The following is a 24,594-nucleotide window of genomic DNA, read 5'->3' as shown; positions in this document are numbered from 1 at the left end:
CTATTCCCAGTAGATTCCGATTCAATTCCAGACTGGAGGCCTGTGATTAGTATACAGGTCCAATGATGTGAAACAAAATGAGCCTCCTCCAGATAAAGCTGAATTTGCTTTACTTGCACAATGATTGTAGTAGCACAGTAGTATAGCAGTTAGTGTAATCGCTTTACAGTGCCGATCAGAGTACAATATCTGTGGCTGTCTGCAAGGAGTTCGAGTATTCTCCCAGTGACCATGTGGGTTTCTACCCATTGCTCTGGTTTTCTTCCACATTCCAAAGATGTACAGGTTAGGGTTAATAAGCTGTGGACATGCTATGTTGGCACAAGAAACGTCGTGACACTTGTGGGCTGTGCCCAGTGCAATTCTTGAACTGTGTTTGTCGTTGACACAAAATGACACATTTCACAATATGTCTAGTTGTTTTGTTTTACATGTGACAAATACAGCTAATCTTCATCTTTACCAATACACAATGAAAAAAAATCTGTGTCAGTATTACAATTCCTTAGAATGCCTCAGTAAAGAGTGGTGTGGTTCTATCCTTTACTGCATCATTCCAAGGAATTGCAGACGAAAAAAAGAACAGAAGATTTTTATGTGCATAGTTAGATATATGTGCAAACACCAACATTGTTACAATGTTATTGTAGCTGATTATTGTATTAATATCAATATAGGAATTCAATTGGTAGTTTATGAAAAGTTAAATCCTGCTCCAGGTTACAAGGAATACATTTCTGGTTGAACATGGACATGCATATATGGACAGTCAATCTGCTATCTGATCTCACTGATAAAACTGAAACAGAATTCTGTTACTGTTTCCATATCAAAACATCTGTATTGAACACAGGTTCCATAATTACACATATAGTGAATGCCATATAACAGACTCACCTTTGGCTTTATTTTCACTATCCAGAACCTTTTGAAAATTAGGAGCAAGAGCTCCTCCAGCCTTAATCATTAAAGATCGATTGCTTTGTCCACATTTCAAGTCATCGTGTTTTTTGACCTAAAATACAGGAAATACAAGATCTTCTTCAGTTAACTTGCTAGGAAACAATAGCATTACCGAATATATCAATAGAACAAACAGTCTACTTTCATCAAAACACCATTTGGCATATAAAATAGGTATTTTTCCCATTTATGAGATATATTTCTCTAATGCTCCAAAATAATTATAGATCTTCCAAGTAAACTCAATTATGATAAGTAGCTTCCCTATTTTTTACTTTCCTATGGAACTGTTTAGTAATTTTTGACATGGTTAAAATACACCTATGGTTCATTCGTTGTAGTAAAGCAACAAATTTCTTGAAGTAATATATCACAAATTGCAAGTGTTACTTATAGAAAAACAGTTAATTCATCAAGGTTGCAACTTTGGTGGTGCTAGAGTGGCAAATTTCTGATATATTAAATCTTATTCAATTTGATATCTCAAAACACTTTTAATTCATTTTTTATATGTACTATTATTACCAGTGTCTTGTACAGCTGCAACAGAACTTCCCACCCTGTATGATGGAGGTCAGTGTGCCAAAAGCTTTCTTCATTATCCTGTCTACTTGTAACTCCACTTTTGGGGAACCAGTCATCTGAACTTGAGGGACTCAGTTACAAAGAGAAGGTGGACTGGCTGGGACTTGTTTTTTAAGACTTGTGGAAAGGAAGATTTTTTTTGGTCTTTCTGTCTCTAATGAAAATTACGTTGTATGATGAGTTCGGCTCATGTTCTACAATTTACCTGTTCAATGATCAGGATGGCTTGATCTTCTGGCAGTTTTGGAGACGTGTAAACGGATGAGTACAGCTGCAAACGGTGCATTGCTTGTTTGATGTAAGTCTTGTAAGGCCCACTATCACTTACTTGAAGTGCCTTTTTAAGTTGTTCCAAGGCCACTTCTATCCGATTTTCATCTTCCTCAGTCTGAGCTATTTCTATGTGAACTTGACAACGGAGCTGAATCAACAAACTAAAACACATTTGAGAAAGATTAAATGCTTTTGTAATGCAATAAGTTTAGAATTAGGAAGATTGGGAAATGACGGAAAAGTACACATTCTTGTGAGTAGCCACACATTTGGAATTTGAGAGTAAAAATTAATCTATAATCTGCGATAGTCATAAAGTATTTAAAATTATTTCTTTGTTAGCTTATATAAACACATCAATACATGTTATTGTTATAGACAATATAAAGCATATTTAGATCATTTATAAGTTTTATTTGTTAACAATTATTTCTTGGAGCATTGTTGCAGATAAATTGGATATCTACAATACAGGGCCAATTTAACATTATTATGTGAAAAGGACACTGGGCTGTACATAAAAAGTACATAACTTAATCCAATCTGGAACTTTCTGGGAGCTTTGAAGTGATCAGGCACTATCTGTATCAAAATACCAAGCTGTTGCATGTCAACTCTCTGTCTGTCACCAAAATGGTCTAAATTATACTGTCTATGATCAAGGTCTTTGATGGAGCAATTGAAGACTGCTGTTTCTAGGTACTGTCCAACAACCACAGCCACCTTCCTTCATGGAAGATATGCCTCTAATCAGTAAAATATTTCCCACTTTATATCCATTGATTGTCGTTTTGCCAAGTCTTGGCAGCTTACAGTATCACTGCTGAAATCCTAAACCCAGGCAATATATATTCAGCTATTACTCCACAATCTCAACATCCATATCAGGGAAGAAGATATCGACAAACTTCAGGGATGCTTCAATTATGATGACCTTCAAGAAATAAAACATCTCTCTCTGTGGTAACTGCAGAAGTATTTTCCTGTTATTTACCATAGAGGAAGTCATCACTAGGATTTTTCCTGACCTACCACCTTCCAGTGGCTGATGAGCTGCTGCCCATATCACAGTGTGGGCTCCATCTATCTAGAGACACAGTAGACATTATCTTCATCATTCAATAAAAACCTCCAAAAAATGTACAACCCATTATATAAGGCTTTTTCAACCAAACATCTTTAATTATGTTCATACTTCAGCAGCATAACCTCTTCTTTTTTCCAGTGTCTTCATGATCTTCCACAAACCTTCATGATTCCATAGTTTACCATTCCTCATCACATGACACCAATTCACTTACACTTCTTCCAATCTAGTATACAAGTGACCCTCACATTACAGCCATTTGGGTTATGAAAATTCACCTTAAGCGTATCATAATCACTATCAAACAATGAGATATGAAATATAATTTGGTCTTGCAGAACTTAAGTGGAAGTAAGTAAGTAAATCTTGATGTATCCACAGATGATCTGGCTGTGTGTTATGAAAAATTGTGATATAAACCATTTTCTAGCAAAGCAGCACCCCCCCCCCACCAATAACTTGGGGGTTGCCTGAGTGTACCAGGTGCTGGTAGTTTACTCTACACTTGAGAAACCCAATCACTGATTTTGTGATCAGTTAACAGAGTTTACATGAGTGTCCTGAGCTCTTGCTTACCTGCCAGATTAATTTAGCATTCCACTCCCACTCTGACCTTTCTGCTTGTGATCTCCTCCACTGCTACATGGAGGCCCAATACAAGCATAAGTAAAAACACCTTCTGGCTGAGCACATTGCAGCCTTCTTATTCAATATCAAATATTCCCACGTTAGGTTATTCTTCTTTCTTTTTATCTACAAGAGACCTAGCCATTTCTTCCTATTATCACTTAGCTCAGTTTTCTCTAATAATTTATATAGTTTAGCCTGTTGGGCATATTGCACCACTTTGCTATGAATAATGTTTAAAACAACAGGTATAAGGTGCTTGTAGTTTCTCTCATTCGTTTATTTGAACACACCTTATCAGAGATATTCTTTGTTCTAACCATAACTCACCCACCCTCCCTGCTACTGAAAATTAACTCATTGTTTTTTTCTGTTTCTAATGAAATGTTAAATATTTCTCATTCCATGGATGCTGCTTGATGTGCTAAGAATTTTCTGCATGTTTTGTTTCGATTTCAGTATCCTTCATTCTTCTGTAAGCTAAGGTTGGGCCCTTTTCCTTTTACTTCAGAATTCCATAACTTTGGTGAATGGATACAAAGAAAGAATGTATTTAAAATATGGCTTATTTTTAATTTTTTAAATCACTTATAAAAATCCATTATAAAACTGAATAAGGCCTAGGTAGATAGAAACAAAATTGTTTTCAGTTAACTTCACAGTTCCGTTAACATTTGCTGTTTACCCAATGACTCGAAATGCCATTCCATTCCAACAATTAGTAACAGCTAAAATACTAGTTTGAATAATAAGCCATGCAAATATTTTTGGGATGTTCATATTTTGAGGAAAGTAATGCAGAAAACAAATACATTGATGAACTGATTTGACCGATATTCTCAATCTATTCAGTTGCTCACCTCTGTCATCAGAAGAATTATATGAAAGAATCCGGTTTCACAAAAATGTTGCAAATGATGGGGCATGACTCCAGGACTCTTAGAGCATTATAAAATAAAAACTGAAACACTGAATTATTTGGGTATTTGTTGCAACAATATCCAAAGTTTGTAACAGCAAAATTAGCAACCTAAATAATTAAACTACGTATTGATAATTTCAACATTTCAAGAAATTTGGAACCATCACCTTTTGCCTGATGCTAACTTCACATATAAAGCAAATCTAAAGGTTGATGATGTTCAGGATCTTTCCTCTCCAAGGATTTCATGGGTGTGAATGTTCTACCCTGGATTGCTATACAAACTGTGGGAATTTGAAACCTTTTGTCTTCCTTTTTTTTCCATTTTCCACCTTTGCCAGGATCACTCTTGTTAAAATATTTCTGTTTCCATATGAAACAAGTGAATAAATGTGTGGCAAGGTTTCCGACCCAATTCACTCCTGTTCATCCATCTTATCATTACTGCATTGCAGGGTGTAACTACTTCACTTGGTCAAAGAGTATTTGATACAGATTTTTTAAAAAAGAGAAACAGCTTTAAGTTCTAGTTACCTATCAAGATTATTAAGAGCTGTTGCCACATTGATCAGTGGTTTGTACACATGCTTTCGCAAATTAGGTTCAAGCAAAGGTAGGCAAAGATTCCATTGAGTCACACAAACAGTCTGAATTAGATCTCCATTTCCCTCACGTACAGCATTCTGCAGGACTTGATCTATTCGTTTAATTACTCTCAAGGATTGCTATAAAAAGGAATTAGCAAAATCAGGTCAACAACAAGATTCAATGTAAAATATACAAAGCTGTTTTGTAATCCAAGTGTTTCAACAATATTAGAATGAAAACTTAAGCCTGTAATTGTGAATCGAATATGACATATAATTTCATTATGTTCCTTGCTGAATATCAATATGCAAGTTATAAGACTGCAAGATAGTTTGCAGAATAAGACCGTACAACCCATTGAGTCTGCTTCACCATTGAAAGATGGCTGATTTTTTAAAAATATGAAATCTATTTTCCCACCTTCCTTCCTAACCCTTAAACATCCTCTCCATTTCAGAATCAGAATCAGGTTTATTATCACCGGCACGTGTCGTGAAATTTGTTAACTTGTAAATTTGTAAATTTCCACTCCATCCAGTCTGTCCAGTATCTTGTGGGTTTCAGTGAGAACACTTCCACACCTCATCCTTCTGAACTCCATCCAGCAAGACCCAGAGACATCAAACACTCATCATACGTTAACTTAACCCTTTCATTCCTGAGACCATTCTTGTGAACCTCTCCTGGACCCTCTCCAGGCCAGCACATCCTTCTTCAGATATGAGGCCCAAAATTGCTCACAATACTCCAAATATGGATTGACTTATAAAGCCTCAGTAGTACATGCTTATTTTTATATCCTAGCCCTCGCAAAACAACTTCTGACATTGCATTTGCTTTTTTTACAATCACATTTTGTTTTATTGAAATGCACACAATTCTTCTGGAATTTGACAGGGAAGTTATGGAAATTGTGTTTCTCTTGGGTGGCTGGGGTGTCAAGAAACTATAGTTATTGTCTCAAAATAATGGGACAGTCATTAAGGACAAACATAATAAAGTTATTTTTAGCCCAGAGGACTGTGAGGCTTTGGTAAATCTCTATCCAAGAAGGTTAACAAGATTTAGTTGCCAAATATATTCAAGACAAGAGTATTTAAATAAAGGAGTCAAATGATTATGGGGTAAGTTCAGGAAATGACACTTAGAACTTATTAAATAGCAGCAAAGCTTTAAGGGACTGAATGGATTTCTCTTTCATTTATTTGTTACTGTTATTTGCTCTAAATAAAGAAAAAAGACCAGACAGAAATGTGAGTGAACATACTATCCTATAACTAACATTCTGAAAATGTTCCAATATCGTCCATCATGTTCTTTGGAATTATACTGTCCTTTAAATCCTAATCCAAAATGTCTTTCTTCTCTAATGTAAAAGACATCCTTATTGCATTAGCTACATATTTACCATTAAACCATTCTAAATAACTGGAGTATAATGATCCAAGTTGACATGAAGGATACAGAAAATTATAAACACAAAATGAAGCTGGAAAAAGTAAGTATTAATACCTCTACAAAGCTCTTGGTACATTTCTCTGCCTTTGTTCCCAGCTTTTGTATTTCAGATTCCGATTCCAAACACTCAATTTCTATTGCTGTTGCCTTATCCTGCAGAAACAGGTTGCTCAAAGTCATCTTATTACACTGTTGGCTCTAAATTACATCTGCTCAAAAGTATAAGTAAGACATAAACTTATAGCAAATGATTTTGTTAGTCATTTAAAAAAAATACAAAGTCTCTTGTAAGTATTATCAGTTGAATGAGGTAATACACAGAAGTGCCTAATTAACCATCTCTTTCAAAAATATTGTTTATTCTTAAATATCTAATAGTATACACTCACATGTTGCTCTTTCAGTACAAGCCACATTATTTCATTTACTTACAAGATTTAAATTATGCCAGTATGTCATCAAAATATTTCCTTTGCTTATAATCCTTGTGTAAACAAGTTGCTCACTTAGCAAGTTTAGAATTTTCATTATCTATGCAAAAGAATTTTCCACGTTTGGACATTAAATGAACGAAACTATAATAGGCTTGCTCACATCATTGGTGACAAAGAAACTATTTAATCAAGGAAGATACTAAAAATGGAGCATAAAAGAAACTGCTGGAAGAAATCTGTGGGTCAGGCATCACCCATAGATCAGAATAGTCAATCATTGTTTCAGGTCAAAGTGTTTCATCTGGAACATGAAGTTTTGAATAAACTTCAAACCAATAGTGCACTTTTTCCCCAAGGAACTCCACCTGTAGCTAATTTGTCACGCTTTTTGCATAACTTTCACAAGGTATTAACTTCTTTGATATACTACTCTTTAGTCATGATGCAACTGCTGAAATCCTCTTCCATTATTTACATACCACTAATCTGTGATGGATAGATACTGTATTGATCCCAAAGAAAATTACAGTGTCACAGTAGCATTACAAGTGCACAGATATAAATATTAGAAGAGAAGTAGAAAGAATTAAAAAATAAGTTACCATAAACAGTCTAACAGGAGGGGGTCATCACTTTCCCGGCCATAGGTTGACTCATTATAGAGGCTAATGGCTAAGAATAAGCATTACCTCATACAGTGCTCTTTGGAGCAGTGCAGTTGTCTTAGTCTATTACTAAAACTGTTCCTCTGTTCAGCTAAGGTGGCATGCAGAGAGTGAGAAACATTGTACAGTATTGGCAGGATTTTCCAAAGGGTCCTTTGTTCTACTACAGCCTCCAGAGTGTCCAGATTGATTCCTATAACAGAGTCAGCCTTTCTAACCAGTTTATTGAGCCTGTTGGCATCACCCGTGTTGATGCTGTAAGACTTCAAAAATGCCACTTGTTATTACATTTAGTGATGGCATCACATTTTACTCATTAATGTATTTTTTTATTCTGATCTGGGTAAATTAATAGTAACTGTATTTAGGTGGTGTGCATCACTTAAAGCATTCTCCACATCTATTTAAATCAGTAAAGACTCCAGAAAAAAATGAACAGAGAAAAATATGCATTTAGAAACATTTAATAGCCGCACAGATTTGTTAGTCAAACAATGTTTGACAAACTTTTTTGAATATTTTCATGTTGCAAAAACAATTATTTAAAGTAATATTGTCCCCACTAGTTTCTTACTTAGCATACATTATGTTTTCTATATGTTTCTAGGAACAAGAATGCTAATGGAGGTTGTGCTAAAATTGGCCACTTTATTAGGTACACATGTACACCTGCTGTTAATGCAAATATCTAATCAGCCAATCATGCAGCAGCAAGTCAGTTCATAAAATCACACAAACATGGTCAAGAGGTTCATTTGTAGTTTAGACTAGTTAAAAACATCAAAATAGGGAAGGAATGTGATCTAAGTGACTCTGACCATGGAATGGTCAATCTCCATCATCACAGGAATTGTAATTGCAAAGGAAGCACAGCATTACCTCTACTCTCTCTGGAGTCTGAGGGGATGCAGCAAGTCATCAAAAACCTTGGCAAACTTCTATAAATGTGTGGTGGAAAGTGTGCTGACTTGCTACATTGTGACCTGTATGGAAACACCAATGCCTTTGAGTGGAAAATCCTACAAAAGGTAGTGGATTTGGGTACATCATAGGTAAAGCCTTCCCAACCACTGCGCACATCTACGTGAAAAATTGTTGTAGCAAAACATGCATCCATCATCAAAGATCTTCACCACACAGACCATGCTCTTTTCTTGTTGCAGCCATCAGGTAGAAGGTACAAGTGCCTCAGGACTCACATCACCAGGTTCAAGAATAGTGACTACCCCTCAACCATCAGGCTTGTGAACCAAAAGGAATAAATACACTCATTCTATTTCCGGTGTTCCCACAAAAAATGGTTTCATTTAAAGAACTCTTTATCTTGGTATTTCATACTCATTATTTATTGCTATTTACTTACATTTGCATTTGCACAGTTGTTGTTCATTGATGCTGTTTACAGTTACTGTTCTATAGATTTTCTACGTATGACCGCAAGGAAAAGAATCTCAGGGTTTTATGTGGTGACATGTATGCACTCTGATAATAAATTTTACTATGAACTTTTAACAATTGTGGGTGCCAGACTGAGTGGTTTGAGGTTCTGAGATATCCTGGGATTTTCACACACAACAGTCTCTAGAGTTTACAGAGAATAGTGTGAAAAACAGAAAAAAAAATCCAGTGAATGGCAGTTCTGTGGGCAAAAATATCTTATTAGTGAGAGGTCAGAGAAGAACGGCCAGATTGGGTCAAGTTAACAGGAAGGTGACAGTAACTTAAATAACCTCACATTACAACAGTGGTGTGCAGAAGAGACAGCACCTCTGAACACAGAACACATCAAACCTTGAAGAGGATAAGCTACAGCTGCAGAAGACCAAGAAACATACACGTATTGGCTACTTTATTAGGTACAGGAGGTACAATCCCCTCCCAGATGCTGCACATTGCCATGCCGAGAAAATGGCATAAATTGTTGCCCTAATCCTGCACACTCACGGCAGTCAATTGCCTAAAGAAAAGAGACTGCCATTGAAGGCTGGATTTGGGCAGGACCAGGACAGAGGTGTGAGTCTCAGTAAAGTGTGCACCATTACTTGGAATTGGCAGTGGCTGTTCCACAGATTATTCTGATCCCAAGATCTCACTCATCATGTTATTGTTGGACTTAGACAAACCTCCAGGCAGCATGGAGCTGTGCAAAAAAGAACAGGGGAGACAACACTGAGCAGCAACTCCATTTGATCTCATTCGCTCACCATCAACTTTCAAAAGCAGTCTCTTCACAACAAGCTGCAAGCAACTTTCAGCTATAGGAGCTCGAGCTGAGCGGCTTGTATCAGGATCTGAGCATCAGGGTTCCAGAGATAGTATTGCTTAACAATGGGAAGGGTCAGGGTTAAGTAGAAGTAACATGGACAAAAAGATAATGTTCTAAAAGATATGCAGGCACAGATAGATCTGGATGTATATGTGCATAAATATATGGCATGTATGTGAGAGATTATGTTGAGGCTATGGCTGGTACCTTTTAAACGATCCTAAGTTTAAAGCAAGGTGATTATATTAATCATAGATGAAAACATAAACTTGACCACGACTGGACTAATGTGTCCAGTTCTGTTGCGCATACTTTAGAAAAGATGTGAATGTGCCAAAGAGGGTGCAAAAAATATCTACTAGGATGATTCCAGGGAGGAGTGATTTCAGTTACGAAGTTAGCCTAGAGAATCTGGGAATATGTAAATTTGATTGAGAGATCATGGCAGGTTTGGATGAAGAAAATAGCAAGAAATTTTTCAAATAATGAATATTCAAGGACTAGGAGGAACTGGAAGAGGCGGGCAAAAACACAGGGTTCTTAGGAGGAAAATCTTTTGTCTATATGATATTTAGTAACTTAGGGATTTCAAAAGCGAATTGGAAAGGTATAAGGGACTTTTTCTGTACTGAGCTAAAAGAAAAAGCAAGGAAATAGAACTGAATAGATTACTTTCTAAGAAATCCCTGCAGATATTATGAAAGGAAGGGCTTCTTTCAGTGTTGCAATGATCACCAATATGACGCTAGTGTACCACAGTGATGACTTGTGCGCCATTTACACAACTTCTGAATATACCTCTTCTGAATTACTCTCACTGCGATCTGCAGCCCGTAATTTCCCTTTAAGCAACATACTTTCAAACCGTCCCAATGAACTAGCAATTTCACAATCTTCTGAAGGACTCAGTAGTCTTAATTCTCAAGTATGCAGGTACGGCACTTTTAAGCGGACAAAGGTACATCACCTTTGGAAGAAAGGAAGGAGGGCAGGACTCCAAGCCAGACTGAAAGGTCAAGCAATGAAAGTTTCTCTAGCAAGCATCTTGTTAGCAAATGTACAGTCACCAGAGAACAAGATTTAAAGACCTAAGGAAAATAAATGAGGAATTGCCATATTCTGTGTTTCATAGAGATGTGGCTCACTCGAGAAACGGTAGTTACATCAGTAAGATCCAGAGGCTAGACTGTTGTAGATACAAAAAACTATAAGACTTTAAAAAAAAGTCTATACCCTGATACGAAGGATGAACAACTCTGATGGGCAGAAGGGTGCAGAATCGCCCATGCCCCCCCCCCTTTTTGGAGAATCGCAAATCGCTACTATTTCGATGCTGTTATCAAGGAAGTAAGAGAGACAAAGGAAATCTGCCAGGGCAGTTGTTATTGATAACAGCTCATGAAAGTTAATGAGAGAGAGACACACAGCTAAGAGTTACCCAGGGTGGATCGGCTCCTACTAACAAAAGAAGAGCGGAACCATTGATTACTGCTATTGTCTTTTGGAGAAGGATTATGTACTAGGTACTGTTCTATTCATTGAAACCCCTCAGGGGGCAACCAGAGTGGGCTGGTTTGATGGGTTACATCATCCCAACCTGATTGACACCTGAGACCTCGTGAGTGGGGATAAAAGTGAGGTCTGGGGTAACACCCCTCAGATGCACCGGGAGAACACTAGTGAGCATCAGAACCCCATGAGACAGGGTGGGAGATCAGAGACCGAACGAAGGGTCAGTAAATTTTAACTCACAGTGTTTTGTAGCGAGACCGGTGGGGGCCTGTGTTGTGTGTCCACCCTTGCCTGGGTGACGAGTCCACCATAGAAGAACGGTCTAGCTAAAGGATGGAGGGATCATACATGAATGGCCACAACAACAACGCATCGACGGATCAAAATCGTAAAGAAAGGTTGGCAAGATAATAGCTGTTACTGTTCACACGTTTTCTCTCTCTCTCTCCAACAATTGCAACACATCGACAAATAACTACCGCAGCCTGCATGAACTGAACTGAACTTTATATTTCCATCTGACAATTCATTATCCCCTAGACAACAATAGAGCTTGTTTCATTAGTGATTATTATTATACCCGCACTTTTAGGTTTAGTATTGCTAACAGATATTCTCTGTATATTCGCATTGATATTATTTTGTATATTTTTGCTAATAAATATTGTTGAAAATAGTATCACCAGACTCCAACGGACACTTCTATCTTTGCTGGTAAGACACCCAGTTACGGGGTACGTAACAACCCCAAGTCCACATACAGAATGTAGCAAACCTGGGCAACACTCTCTGCACACAGCAGCAGCTTCTCCCTCTCTGGTAGCGTACCAGAGCTATCAAAATGCAGGCAGCCGGCACTCATCCTCTGCACTTGCCTCAATGCTTCAATCTCCCTCATCACTTTAATCGGCGCACAATGGAAACTTTAATGGGCGAATTGGAGTCAAACATTGCTTACACCCTGTCCTGCAGCACGCATGCTGCTTCTGTCTTCCGGAATTCTCTTGGAGGCTGCAGCGCTGGAACATACAAACATTCTCCAAACAGGATCCAACAGTTCCAGAATCACATTCAAGAGAAAAACAAACGTAGAAAGTATAAAAGAAGTGAAATATATGGTTTCCTGATTTATCCAGAAGATGTCATTCAATTAAAGGAGCATTGTAGACAAGCACTATCTGAACCAGAAGAGCTCCAAGATGTCATGCACAATAGAATTTGCCTTTAAATTTTATGCAAATAAAGACATTTTCTCCACCAACTCCACAGGTGGAAACTTAGTTACGCTCTGGATCATAACACATTGTGTGTCATTGGTGAGGTTTAGGGGATATCATGGAGAGAGTCTGGAAGTGGGAGAGGTTTGACGATACAATTAGGGGTGTGCATGGATGAATCTAAATCATGGCTTTAGATGGAAGCATCAGGTCACTCAAGATCAGCTGGGGCAAGAGTGGGTGTTGGAAGATATAATGGAATATACATAGGTCTAAAAGATCCAGGAGTAAATTCCATGATGATGGATCATTAAGCCAGAATATGATTTGACACAGCTGTGACCTGGACCTCTGGAATCTGTACTAGAAATGTTGACAAACATGTTCCATGCACTAAGATAAATATAATCAAATTATAGTACAAATTTGACTATGTATCACATGAAAGTACACTAAATGACAGAATACCTATGCCGCAAATTCTGTATTTGACTATGCTATTTCTTCTGCGAAGAACGTGAGGCCTCTCGAATGACTTTCACCACTGGTTTCAAGATGCAAGCATTTCCTATTTCCCCTTTAAGAGGAAGAGTCTGCCTTTAACCACGGTGAGACTGGACTGCATGGGGAATTGGACCAAATGAATGTATTCAGTCTGATGACAAATAGTCCAGTTAATGGTCTAGATGCTGAAATCACTGTAATGACTGTGTACATAAATTGTGAGTGTATCTTGTACTGATCAAGTAAGTGCAGGTTAATCAGAAAATTATGATCCTAGCATACATTTTTCACTGCTATCCTGACTGCCAGTATGGTGTTGTATACACTTCAACCTTCAGAAAACTAAAAATCCTGTTTATGCTGATTCTAAATGCTATGCTCACTTTCAGGAGTCTCAAAGACATAACATTTAATGCTCATGTACAGTGACTCCAACAGCATACTTTGTTTGAAAGCAACATGAGGAGTGCAAATAAATACAAGAGATTCTGCATGAAGTGCTGGAGGAACTCAGCACTCAGGCAGCATCTATAGAAAGAAAGGAAATTTGACTTTTCAGACCGAGACCCTTCATCAGGCCTGGAAAAGAGGGAGGAAGACCATGAATAAGAAGGTGTGGGGGGGGAGGAGTACAGGTAGAATGTGATAGATGAAGGTGAAATCAAATAGACAATTAAATAAGTGCATACTATCCAAAATACTAATACATTAATTTGAGAAGAACATTATCCTGTTCTCTTCATACTAACTGAAAAATAGTAGCAAAAGGAATGAAATTAATGTACAAGATACTTCTAAAAATGACATAGCTTAGTTATTAAAATTTTCAGGAGTTAATTTATTGATCTCACTTTTCTTAAGCAGTAGAGGTCATAAATACAGCTACAAAACTGTGGTGCCTCCTGAAATAAGACGCCTTTAAGGGCTGTTCACCAATAAAAATAGATATGGATATTCTGCCTACATCTTGACAATCAACATCATAAATAATTACATTTTTTGCTCTCCTATTTATATTTTATGAGTTAACAAATGCAATTGGATACTTTCCCCGCCCATTGAAAAGAAAAGCATCAAGACCTCAGAGTATTTAATTGTTGCTAATTTTGGGGTAAGCTTTATCAGACTGGCATTTATAAAGCTTTCCCACAAACATTATTCTGGGTCTGTGCAAAACAGAAATTATAAACTGTACAATAAATATAAGATGATCATAACAATTCAGAGGTTAAACTTATTAATATTAAAAATTTACTGAAAATACATGAACTCACAAAGATATTTCATTTCTATAATGGCAATATACATTAAGGTCTGTGTTTGTAAGTTTTCAAGTGGCTAAACAGATAAACCTTCATACCAACCTACCAACACATACGTCTTTGGAATGTGAGAGAAAACAGGAAAACCTGGAGCAAAAACCCATGCAGTCACAGGGAGAACATACAAACTCCTTAAAAGACAGCAGTGGGAATTGAAACCAGGTCACTGGCACTGTAACGTGTTGTGCTAACAACATTATTGTATGTGGCAGTGGTTGTAACATGAGGAGATACTGGAACTCAAATTATAAATAAGGGCAGTTTCTCCATAAGTATTTGTATGCAGATACTTCAAATATAATTGCATAGAAATATGATGAATGCATCCCTTCCTTGATTATACAACTTATTACATGATAAAATTATTTTTATTGGATATGTAAACAATGTTAAATAATATAAATTAGTGCATATTGCTACTTACTTTTGGTTCATGACTTTTGAGTTCATTAATAATGTACGATGCCATCTCAGAATGTTTTACTTCTAATGCAAAATGGGCCAACTCCAACAGCAAAGATAGCCTGGAGATAGCAGATTGAAAGAAGCATTAAGTTAGACAAGGCTGTACTGTATTTACATGGATAAGTCCAAAAATAAATGTAACACAACAAAAACAACTGACTTTCCCCTGGAATTCTATATGTATTTGGAGTACAGTTTTGTTAAACTATGCAGAGAATAAAATATTATGAGCTAAATTGAAAGTAGCATTCCACTATATAACAGAAAATATTTGGGAATATACAAAGTACTAGTGCCAATATAATGCTTTTTCATATTATTAAACATTTACTCTACAATTTATAATTTACAATTTATACTCTACCATTCAAAATAATTTCACCAGCCTGATATTTTTCTGCATCAATTGCTACACATCAATACACTGAAAACATCTAGTATTTTTTTGCATGATGAAAATACATCCAGAATTTCAATTCAATGTTACCAAACCTACCTTGCATTTTTTGTCAGCTGGGTAGTAGCTGACTTTTGATCTGTATCTGACAGGCCAGCCAAACTTGTTGCTGAGGTGCTTTCACATGATTTTATGAGTTGATATATCTGATTCAGCTGAACTGTGAGGTTTAATGGAAGTTCCTTTACTTTGAATTTTCTAAATGGTCAAAATTACAAAGTCATGTTTTAGTCACCAAAATATTTTTAAGCTGTGCAAAACTATAACATTTAAAATATTTAATTTTAATTATACAAAGCTTAGAAGCCAGGTACAATTAAAAAAAAAACCCTTACCTGTTCCTCCTCATTCTTTTAAATTTTTTTTTGGTAAAGTTTGGATATTGCTTCCATGAACATTGTTTATGGTACAAACCTACCTGCCTTTGGGAGAATAGTTTTGAACCACCTCCAACTGCTGCAGCTCTCACAGAATACTTCTCTTTATTTTGGTTTTTCACAGTTGATTTGACATTGAAATTAACATTTTAATTCTTGCTTCCCAATTCAGATTCTGAAGATATTAGTAGTTTTCAATCAATTGTTTAAGGAAATACAAAGCTGATTTCAATGCTTACATAGATCTCAGACGTTTTGACAGCTAGCTAAGAATAATTTCCAATACAAAAACTCAACAGCTGTCTTCATTTATTTGTAGCTGCACAATTAGACTTGCAGGTTAATTGTATTTTTCTCATTTTTTTCATTTTCAATCTTTTTTTGTTTATTTTCCAGTAAAGAAAAAATTACAAATCAGAGAAGAAGTTTAAACAAACACATAATACAAAAGACATATAAACAGCAAAAGAAAGTATATAAAAAACACAAAATGCTGGCAGAACTCAGCATGCATCTTTAGATGCTGTCTGTCCTGCTGAGTTCTGCCAGCATTTTGTGTTTTTATTTATTTCCAGCATCTGCAGATTCACTCGTGTTGCCTTTAAAAAAAAGTATATATTGTCAAAGTCAATTCGGTACAGTATTACACTGTTGTATATATAATATAAACAAGATAATATAAACAACTTCTCTTGACAAATCAAAAAAAAGATTGTAAGTTTTATTGTATAACAAGAAAAAAAAACCCCGCTAAACTAACCTAAAACAAAAAAAAGAAAGATTGGGCAGTCTATTTGAGGATATAATTAGAAGGAAAAAGAAGAAAGAAAAACATCCTTCCAGTCACCTCCGAACCTTCACGGATAAGGAAATACTTTTCCTTATAAAAAATTAAAAATAATAATAAATACCGTAGATGCCGGATTATAAGCCGCTACTTTTTTCCCACGCTTTGAACAGCTTTGAACACTGCGGCCTTTACTACGGTGCGGCTAATGCATGTTTTTTTTTCATGCCGCCAAAAACATTTTGCCTCGTAACAGTAGACCAATAAAATTGATGAGTAGTTCACAGAGGTCCAATGAAATTGTACGATAAATCAAGCGCACTTTCACAATTAAATTATTGTAAATCAGTCATTTGTACTCACCCTCATCAACATGGAAAACACTCGAAGAAAAGCATTGTGCTGCCTTTATGGCAGTTATTTAGTTTATAATATTTTCGCTTAGTAATTCATTTGTTAGTATTTTCTAGTTAAAGTTAGAAGTGTTTTAAGTATATTTGTTTTCTGTACTACATCCCGGGATGCTATGACGTCACATCCGGTTTCGCCGCGTCTTGTGGAAAAATACCGGTTTGCGATAAACGGAAAGGTGGGGGGGGGAGCGCATTAGACCCGAGCGAGAACACTGCTTTTAAGTTAAAGGCGATCAATAACTTTTCCTGGTAGGCTGCAGTATATATTTTTTTACCAGTCGTTAGGAGATATTGGAATGTTGTTCGTGCACTGTTCAATAAAAAAGTATACGCAACGTAATTTGTGTGTTACCGATACGTATGTATATTTAAAAGTAGCCGTGTTACAGGCACGGTTCGAAAAAAAGCATTTGCAATATGTATTTGTTTATGTTACCATACGGATTTAATTAAAAGTTAAAAAATCCTCAAGTGTAATATCTTTCTGGGTAAATATCTCATATTACAACGTGGGACACCTGCGGCTTAAAATCCGGTGCGGTTTGTACAAGTACAAAATTGATTTTCTTTCTAAAATTAGAGCCTGCGGCTTTTAATCAGGTGCGCTCTGTAGTACGGAATCTACGGTAGATAAATAAAAACAAAAAATTATAGCATATGAAAATATTGAATAAAGGGTCGCCAGAATTGCTCAAAAGTAAAAGATGTATCAAAGGTCTGGCTACGCCTCTAACTTTATTCATCGACGAGTGAAATAAAGGTCCTTTCCAAAATTTGAAAAACCTGTCTTCATCCTATTTCTGTATTTTTCCTGTGCAAAAATAATATCTGCGTTAAGTGGTTTTAATTTCTTAAAAGTCTTTTTACACTTAATAGGATGATCCACATTGTTCAGATTCCAAGAGATTATATTAATTTTATTAACATCTATGTTTAAAATTTAATTTATTTTATTAAAAAAAACTATTACATAAGCACAGATTGATCCAAAAGGCATGGGTGCTACTGGAAGGAGTGACGTATTTGCGAAAAAAAAATCCATCGAAAGAACCGTCCAATTGAGAAAAAAACCTATTCTAATAGCCCCACCCCCCCCCCAACAAAGCAAGAAAGATAGTAACCAATTGACTGGCCACATGCTAACCTAATAACCCTTGACCCTATCCTCCATTTTGCAGCTACGTATATTAAATTTAAAATATTAATCCCACCCAAAATAGACATAATAAAAGGAACAAACAGATTTCAAATGTTACAATGTTCTGTCTAACAGTAGTAAAAACATAATTGGCGATGGCCATCTTAAATTCGTCTAAAGTATATTAATCACATATTCAAAGAAAAATAAATCCAAGCAAATAATATTAGAGTTCTTTCTCTCAAAAAAAGAGAGAAAATAATTGTATATATATATATATAGACCTTTATAGTATAATACTGTAAGAGTTCTCTACAAAACAGTTTTTATATATACACAAACATACATACACACACACACATATATACACACTAATTATTACTGAGTAAAGAAAAGTTTATTCAGCCACGTCCCATATCAAAGACTTAAAAAGCATAGAATGGACTTAACTCAGGATATCTATAAACTTCTCATACATCAGAACTACCTATTCATTAATCGGCTTAACTTTAAGATTTTTAATGTACTCCCATCACTCCTGGGGAGAGTAGATGCTCAGTGACTTAGACCCTTCAGGAAAAATTATCAACTGTGCTGGGTGCTGAAGAGAGGGGTGTAAATTTAACTTATACATTTCACTCATGACTTCTTGGTATTTCCTTCTTTTGGCAAAGATCTCAGGGGGGTAATCTTCAACAATACGAATTTCTGTTGATTTAAAGATTATCTTTCGCTTTTTTTCTGGTCTCTTGAAGTATGGCTTCTTTGGTTGTATAATAATACAAACAAAGTACATCTGGTCGAGGACGTAATTCAGGTGAACGTCGAGAAAATGGAACTCTGTGGACTCTATCAATTAAAGGGCTAGCTTTCAGAGTCTCGCCAAAAAGTGAATATAACATATCTGAAAAGAACTTTAACAGATCGCCAGTTTCAGTATTTTCAGGCAGTCCTAATATACGCAAATTCCTCCAACACCCTCTACCATCTAAATCAGCCATATTTTTCTTTGTTTTAGATAGTTCCGAGGTAATTACATTGATTTTTTTTTCCCATCGAAGACAACTTCACTCCTTGACCTTTAATAGTTTGGCTGAATTGATCATGTTTGTTCTCGATTCAGTTTGTAGTCTGCTTAAGCGTCTGAAGTTAAAAGTCCAAATTCTTCAGAGAATCTTGAACAGTAGAGATAGATTTTTCAAGCTTCCCATTGGAGTCCGTCAGCTTATCAACCTTAGTGTTGAGCAATCCGAATTCTGACTTCAAGTCTTGTATTGAAGAAAATATTCCTGCTAAAGTAACAGGTTCCTCCGCTTTCTTTTTGTTCAGTTTTCTCCGTTTCAGGAAAAGTCTTGCCTCTTCTCGGTTCAATACCAGAACGACTTCTTTTGGCCATCGTAATTAAATCGTAAATCCTTCAGTAGAAGTAATAAATCATCAAACTTAAAAGGAATCTGTCAGTTGGATATAAAATATAAAGAAAAGTGGAACCGCTGTAGAATGCGACTTACTCCATGCGCTGAAAAATGGCGGATCTCTGTATTTTTCTATAACTTATATTGATATTGTTTCATTGTGAAAAAAGAACCTATCAGTCCAAATTAGATACTTACGATTTCAACCTCTGAATCTTGCAAATTGCTGTCAGATGGACGGACCCTTTCAACTCTTTACTGATTTTGTTAAAATCCACAAGGTTGTGAAATACCTAAAGTCCAAAAGTTCAATATAAGCATGGATTTTCAAAAGCAACAAATTAATAAGGAAAATATTTGGACTCAGTAATTTTGTGCAGAAAAAGAGATCTTACAATTAGAATTTCACAAGCCCTTTTCCCAAATGTATTAAACTAATGCACAATCTAATGGAAACATTTAATGGAATACAAACAAATATATAGACCTAAATCCTCTACAAGTCTTTTATGGAGTAGTTTGCTGTATTTTACAGATTTTCACTACTGAAAAGTCTCAGGAAAGAAATGAATTATGCTTGTATTGTGATATGTAGTTAACCTGTGTAGGTCTGATCTTATGCAGGTCATATTTGAAATTTGCGATTAGACTTGTTCATGAAATCAAGTTCTACATATTATCAACCAAGTAGTTTAGTATATATTCTTGATGTGTACCTTCAGGGGTCTTCAGCGCACTGTTCCCTCTAACCTGTGTGGGTGTGGAACCACGCAGTAACTGAAATATCTCCACTTACACAGCCTTTGTTGCCATGCAGCTGGAGTTTTCTTTTATATGATGCTAATATAATTTTGAAATCTACGTTAATATAACTGTGAAATCCCCTGTAACTATGTTAATTAATATAATTCATAAATTTCTAAATAATAAATGTACAACAACCTTTACTTTCAAACATATTGGCATTATCAGTATTTCAAATTACAACACTGTTACAAATTGTAACACTAAACACAGAATGGAAATTGGCAACTCATTGTTCTTCAAAGCAATAGTTGGTCTGCACAGCTGTAAAAAATATAGAGGGAACATTGCTTCAGCACCAGAAATAAATTACGAGGGGTGATTGATAAGTTCATGGCCTAAGGTAGAAGGAGTCAATTTTAGAAAACCTAGCACATTTATTTTTCAACATAGTCCCCTCCTATATTTACACACTTAGTACAGCAGTCTTGGAGCATATGGATCCCTTCTTTGTGGAAGTCAGCATCTTGGACCTCCAGAAAGTGGTCCACAGCGGGGTGGGGGGGGGGGGTGATTGATAAGTTTGTGGCCTAAGGTAGAAGGAGATGAGTTATACAGCTCTCATTACATGCACGTGCAGTTCAATTCTTTGAGTGATTATGCAGAAAGTTTAAAGTTAATAACTTTTGTGGTATTTCTGTTTCAGATAATTGAAAACTACAAGTAAGCACTGTCTGAGAAAACGGACATCAGCCTTTGTGCAGTCATCTGCTATCTCGGTCTCAAGGGCTTATCACACAAGGAGGTCCACTAGGACATGGTGGCAACACTAAGGGAAGGTGAAAAATAAATGTGTTAAGTTTTCTAAAATTGACTCCTTCTACCTTAGGCCACAAACATATCAATCACCCCTCGTAATTGGCAGTGACTGAAGCCATGACAGCATTTTTAAAAGGGCAATGCTCATTGCTTTGAACAGCTGCAGGAAGTTACTGTTCAGGTTTTACTCAGAAAAAGGGCAAAGGAAACCAGGGATAAGAGCAGATATCTCAACTTTCAGCCACAGATCCGGATATCTTATTCAGAGGGTTGGAAAGGGTGAGAGAGATCTTCTAGGACCAGAATTTATCTTGAACCATCAGTAAAAGAAAATGGCTTATGAGATCTAGTTTAAGAGTTTAAGATCCTGCATCTGAATCCCTCTCTGGCTAAAGTTTATGATCTCAAGACCCATTTTCCAACAACTGCACAAACTGTCTCAAGCACAATTCAATTGCTCATCTCAAAACAATTTCGTCCAATAATATTTTTTACTAAAACCCCAAGTATCCTTGTGCAATTAGTGCAGAAAAACTACTCGAATCATCACACCCACATCCTATCCCTAAAACACTCACAGTCTCCAATCATAAAAAATATTTTACATAGATACAATAATGTAACTCTTCCTCTTGCAGGTTAAATGGCACATAATTGCCACCATTGACAAAGACTGGCAACATACATCATCTTTTCCTTCTGTCCAAAAGCTTAGAAAGCAGAGTGCTTCCAGTCACAAGAGTTGTCAGCATAAAGTCAATTGCATGGGCTCTGCAGATATTATTGAAAATTAACTGAATGTTGTAAACTTATGGAACTTTTGTGCAACAAAGCAAATTTCTTAATTTATAGTACTACTTGGTGAGACCGCACCTAGAATATTGTGTGCAGTTTTGGTCCCCTAATCTGAGGAAAGACATTCTTGCCATAGAGGGAGTACAGAGAAGGTTCACCAGATTGATTCCTGGGATGGCAGGACTTTCATATGAAGAAAGACTGGATCGACTAGGCTTATACTCACTGGAATTTAGAAGATTGAGGGGGGATCTTATTGAAACGTATAAAATTCTAAAGGGATTGGACAGGCTAGATGAAGGAAGATTGTTTCCAATGTTGGGGAAGTCCAGAATGAGGGGTCACAGTTTAAGGATAAAGAGGAAGCCTTTTAGGACCGAGATGAGGAAACACTTCTTCACACAGAGAGTGGTGAATCTGTGGAATTCTCTGCCACAGAAAACAGTTGAGGCCAGTTCATTGGCTATATTTAAGAGGAAGTTAGATATGGCCCTTGTGGCTAAAGGGATCAGGGGGTATGGAGAGAAAGCAGGTACAGGGTTCTGAGTTGGATGATCCGCCATGATCATACTGAATGGCAGTGCAGGCTCGAAGGGCCGAATGACCTACTCCTGCACCTATTTTCTATGTTTCTATGTTTCTAGAAACAGATCAGTCTACATCATATATGTCAAACTCAAGGCCCACGGGCCAAATCCGGCCTGCGGTGGAATTATCTTTGGCCCATGAGATAATATCTAATTACTATTAAAGCTGGTCCCAGTAATCGAAGCGCCTATGGCGTATGATATGGCTAATGCTGAGTTTATTCAGGTACCAGGTTTTCAAGGTTTTTAGTGTTTATTCGGCAGTCTTCTTCATAAGAAACGGAATTTGTAAAGTGAAACACTTTGTAGTTATAGCAGAGACTGAGACACATGAGAGCAGGCTGAAAAAACGGAGGCAACGAAAGCTGCGTTCGCACATGTCCGACTGATCCGGCCCACATGAAGCTGCATTTTGCTCAATCCGGCCCGTGACCTAAAATGAGTTTGACACCCCTGGTCTACATGAAGAGGTAAGAATAGTTCAACTCTTTTAAGTTCGTAATACTGCAAAAGTAATTAGCAAGTCAGGTAGCATCCGTGGAAAGAGAAAGAGTGTTAATATTTCAGGTTGAAGACCATCATCAAAATCTGACAGAGACTAGGGATCTAAAAAAACACCTATTTCATTATAGAACATCAGCAACAACTCTATGCAAGCTACATCCAGGATTTGGAACCAGCCCCAGCCAAAGATTAATGACCTCACACTTGCAATCAAGTACAAATACTAGCTCCCAATTACTGTCCTAATAACCTCACACAGTTTTATTAAATTGCTCAGTAATTCACCTAATAGTCAATGGCATTGACCAGATCAATGCAAAATATTATTTCTGTTTCTCTTTCCACATATTCTGTCTGACCTGCTGAGAGCTTTTTGTTTCTTTTTCCTAGTTTTCCAACATCTGTTTTATTTTGATTCTCATGAAAATAATGATGCATTTATAATGTTTCTTTTCCTCCTTACCGTATAATATTTTCAGACTTACAAAATTCAGGCAGCAGAAGTATGCACTTCTTACTTCTCCTTTCCCATATTTTTGTCCCCTTCCCCCTTCAAATATTCTCACCTGCCTGGGCCATGTTTGCAGAGCCACTGAGCAACTCAATCTGGCACTCTAAGACATTGACTCAAATACCAGAATTCAGTATTCTGTAGCAAGTACTTTAGATACAGGATCTACTGATGGTTATTGGAAACAAATAGGTTGAACCAGCTGGTAACCCATCTTCATGAAGGAAAAGTTCGCATGACTTCCCAGATAATGATTCGGAAAGCCCAACTAGAGAAGAAAGCAGGTGGGTTTTTGCCTGAAAGTCTACATGCAGTGTTAAGGAATAGTACAGCTCCTTTAAGATTCTAACCTGCAAAAACAGTCAAGTGAAATGATCTGTAACTTAAAGCAATACTGAAAACATAGGCATGCATATGTATTTGCATCTTTTGTGTAGAGGAAAATTGCAAAGCTAGAAATCTGAAACAAAAACCAAAAATACTGGATAATCCCTCTAAATCTGTGGAAAGTGAAATGATAGTAAATGTTTCAGGTCGGTGACCTTTCTTATAAGTGGTACTCCAATAACCCAAAGTATATCCCCACTTCTCTCCCCAGAGATGCTGTCTGACCGTGAGTATTTTCAGCTTATTCTGCTTTTAGAGCAGAGGTTAATTTTTTCCCAGGAGGCATTGGTACGCAGACACATTTATTCAGATGATTTTATGTATAAAATATGATTTTCTTTGTATTCATTCACAGAGGGTCTTTCTCAGCCAATGTTTATTGCCTGTTCCAAACTGCCATCATATGGAATGTCTTGATGAGGCATTGCAGAGGGAAGTTAAAAATCAACCACATTCTTTTGGGAGTGGAGTCTTTTACTGGAACTTCACTCACCCAGAAAACTCAAACCCAAGACACAAGTTGTTACCCCATTCCTCAGTTTAACCCTTCCCACTCACAACTCTATTATAGCTCTACAGCTAATTCTCAAGCAGTGTCATTGTATTTACAGCTTCTCATGCTGGATAAGATAAAGATAGTAGGAGCAAAGGAACATTACACATTTCACATCACAAACCATCCTAATTCAGGAAACAACTGAAGAATGTAGGACAATGAAAAAACATAAGATAATGCTAATGTAAGCTAAATATTTTGTTTTTACTGTAGATT

At 36.6% G+C, this 24,594-nt stretch overlaps 1 protein-coding gene across 1 annotated transcript in view; it reads right to left on the bottom strand.

Moving 5' to 3' along the window:
- cfap46 (cilia and flagella associated protein 46) overlaps positions 1–24,594 on the bottom strand; it is a 196,688-nt gene that overhangs the window by 159,740 nt on the left and 12,354 nt on the right. The window contains exons 5-11 of the mRNA XM_073027519.1: positions 19,674–19,768; positions 15,385–15,543; positions 14,848–14,947; positions 6,558–6,656; positions 4,992–5,182; positions 1,754–1,982; positions 898–1,015 (exon numbers count right to left, since the gene is read on the bottom strand). Coding sequence (XP_072883620.1) covers positions 898–1,015; positions 1,754–1,982; positions 4,992–5,182; positions 6,558–6,656; positions 14,848–14,947; positions 15,385–15,543; positions 19,674–19,768 — 991 coding nt within the window. The remainder of the gene's footprint in view (positions 1–897; positions 1,016–1,753; positions 1,983–4,991; positions 5,183–6,557; positions 6,657–14,847; positions 14,948–15,384; positions 15,544–19,673; positions 19,769–24,594) is intronic.

Source organism: Hemitrygon akajei, chromosome 23 (assembly GCF_048418815.1).
Source record: "Hemitrygon akajei chromosome 23, sHemAka1.3, whole genome shotgun sequence".
Classification (NCBI taxonomy): domain Eukaryota; kingdom Metazoa; phylum Chordata; class Chondrichthyes; order Myliobatiformes; family Dasyatidae; genus Hemitrygon; species Hemitrygon akajei.
The sequence above is the reverse complement of the archived record's forward strand: the minus strand, read 5'-3'. Positions and strand labels throughout refer to the sequence as shown.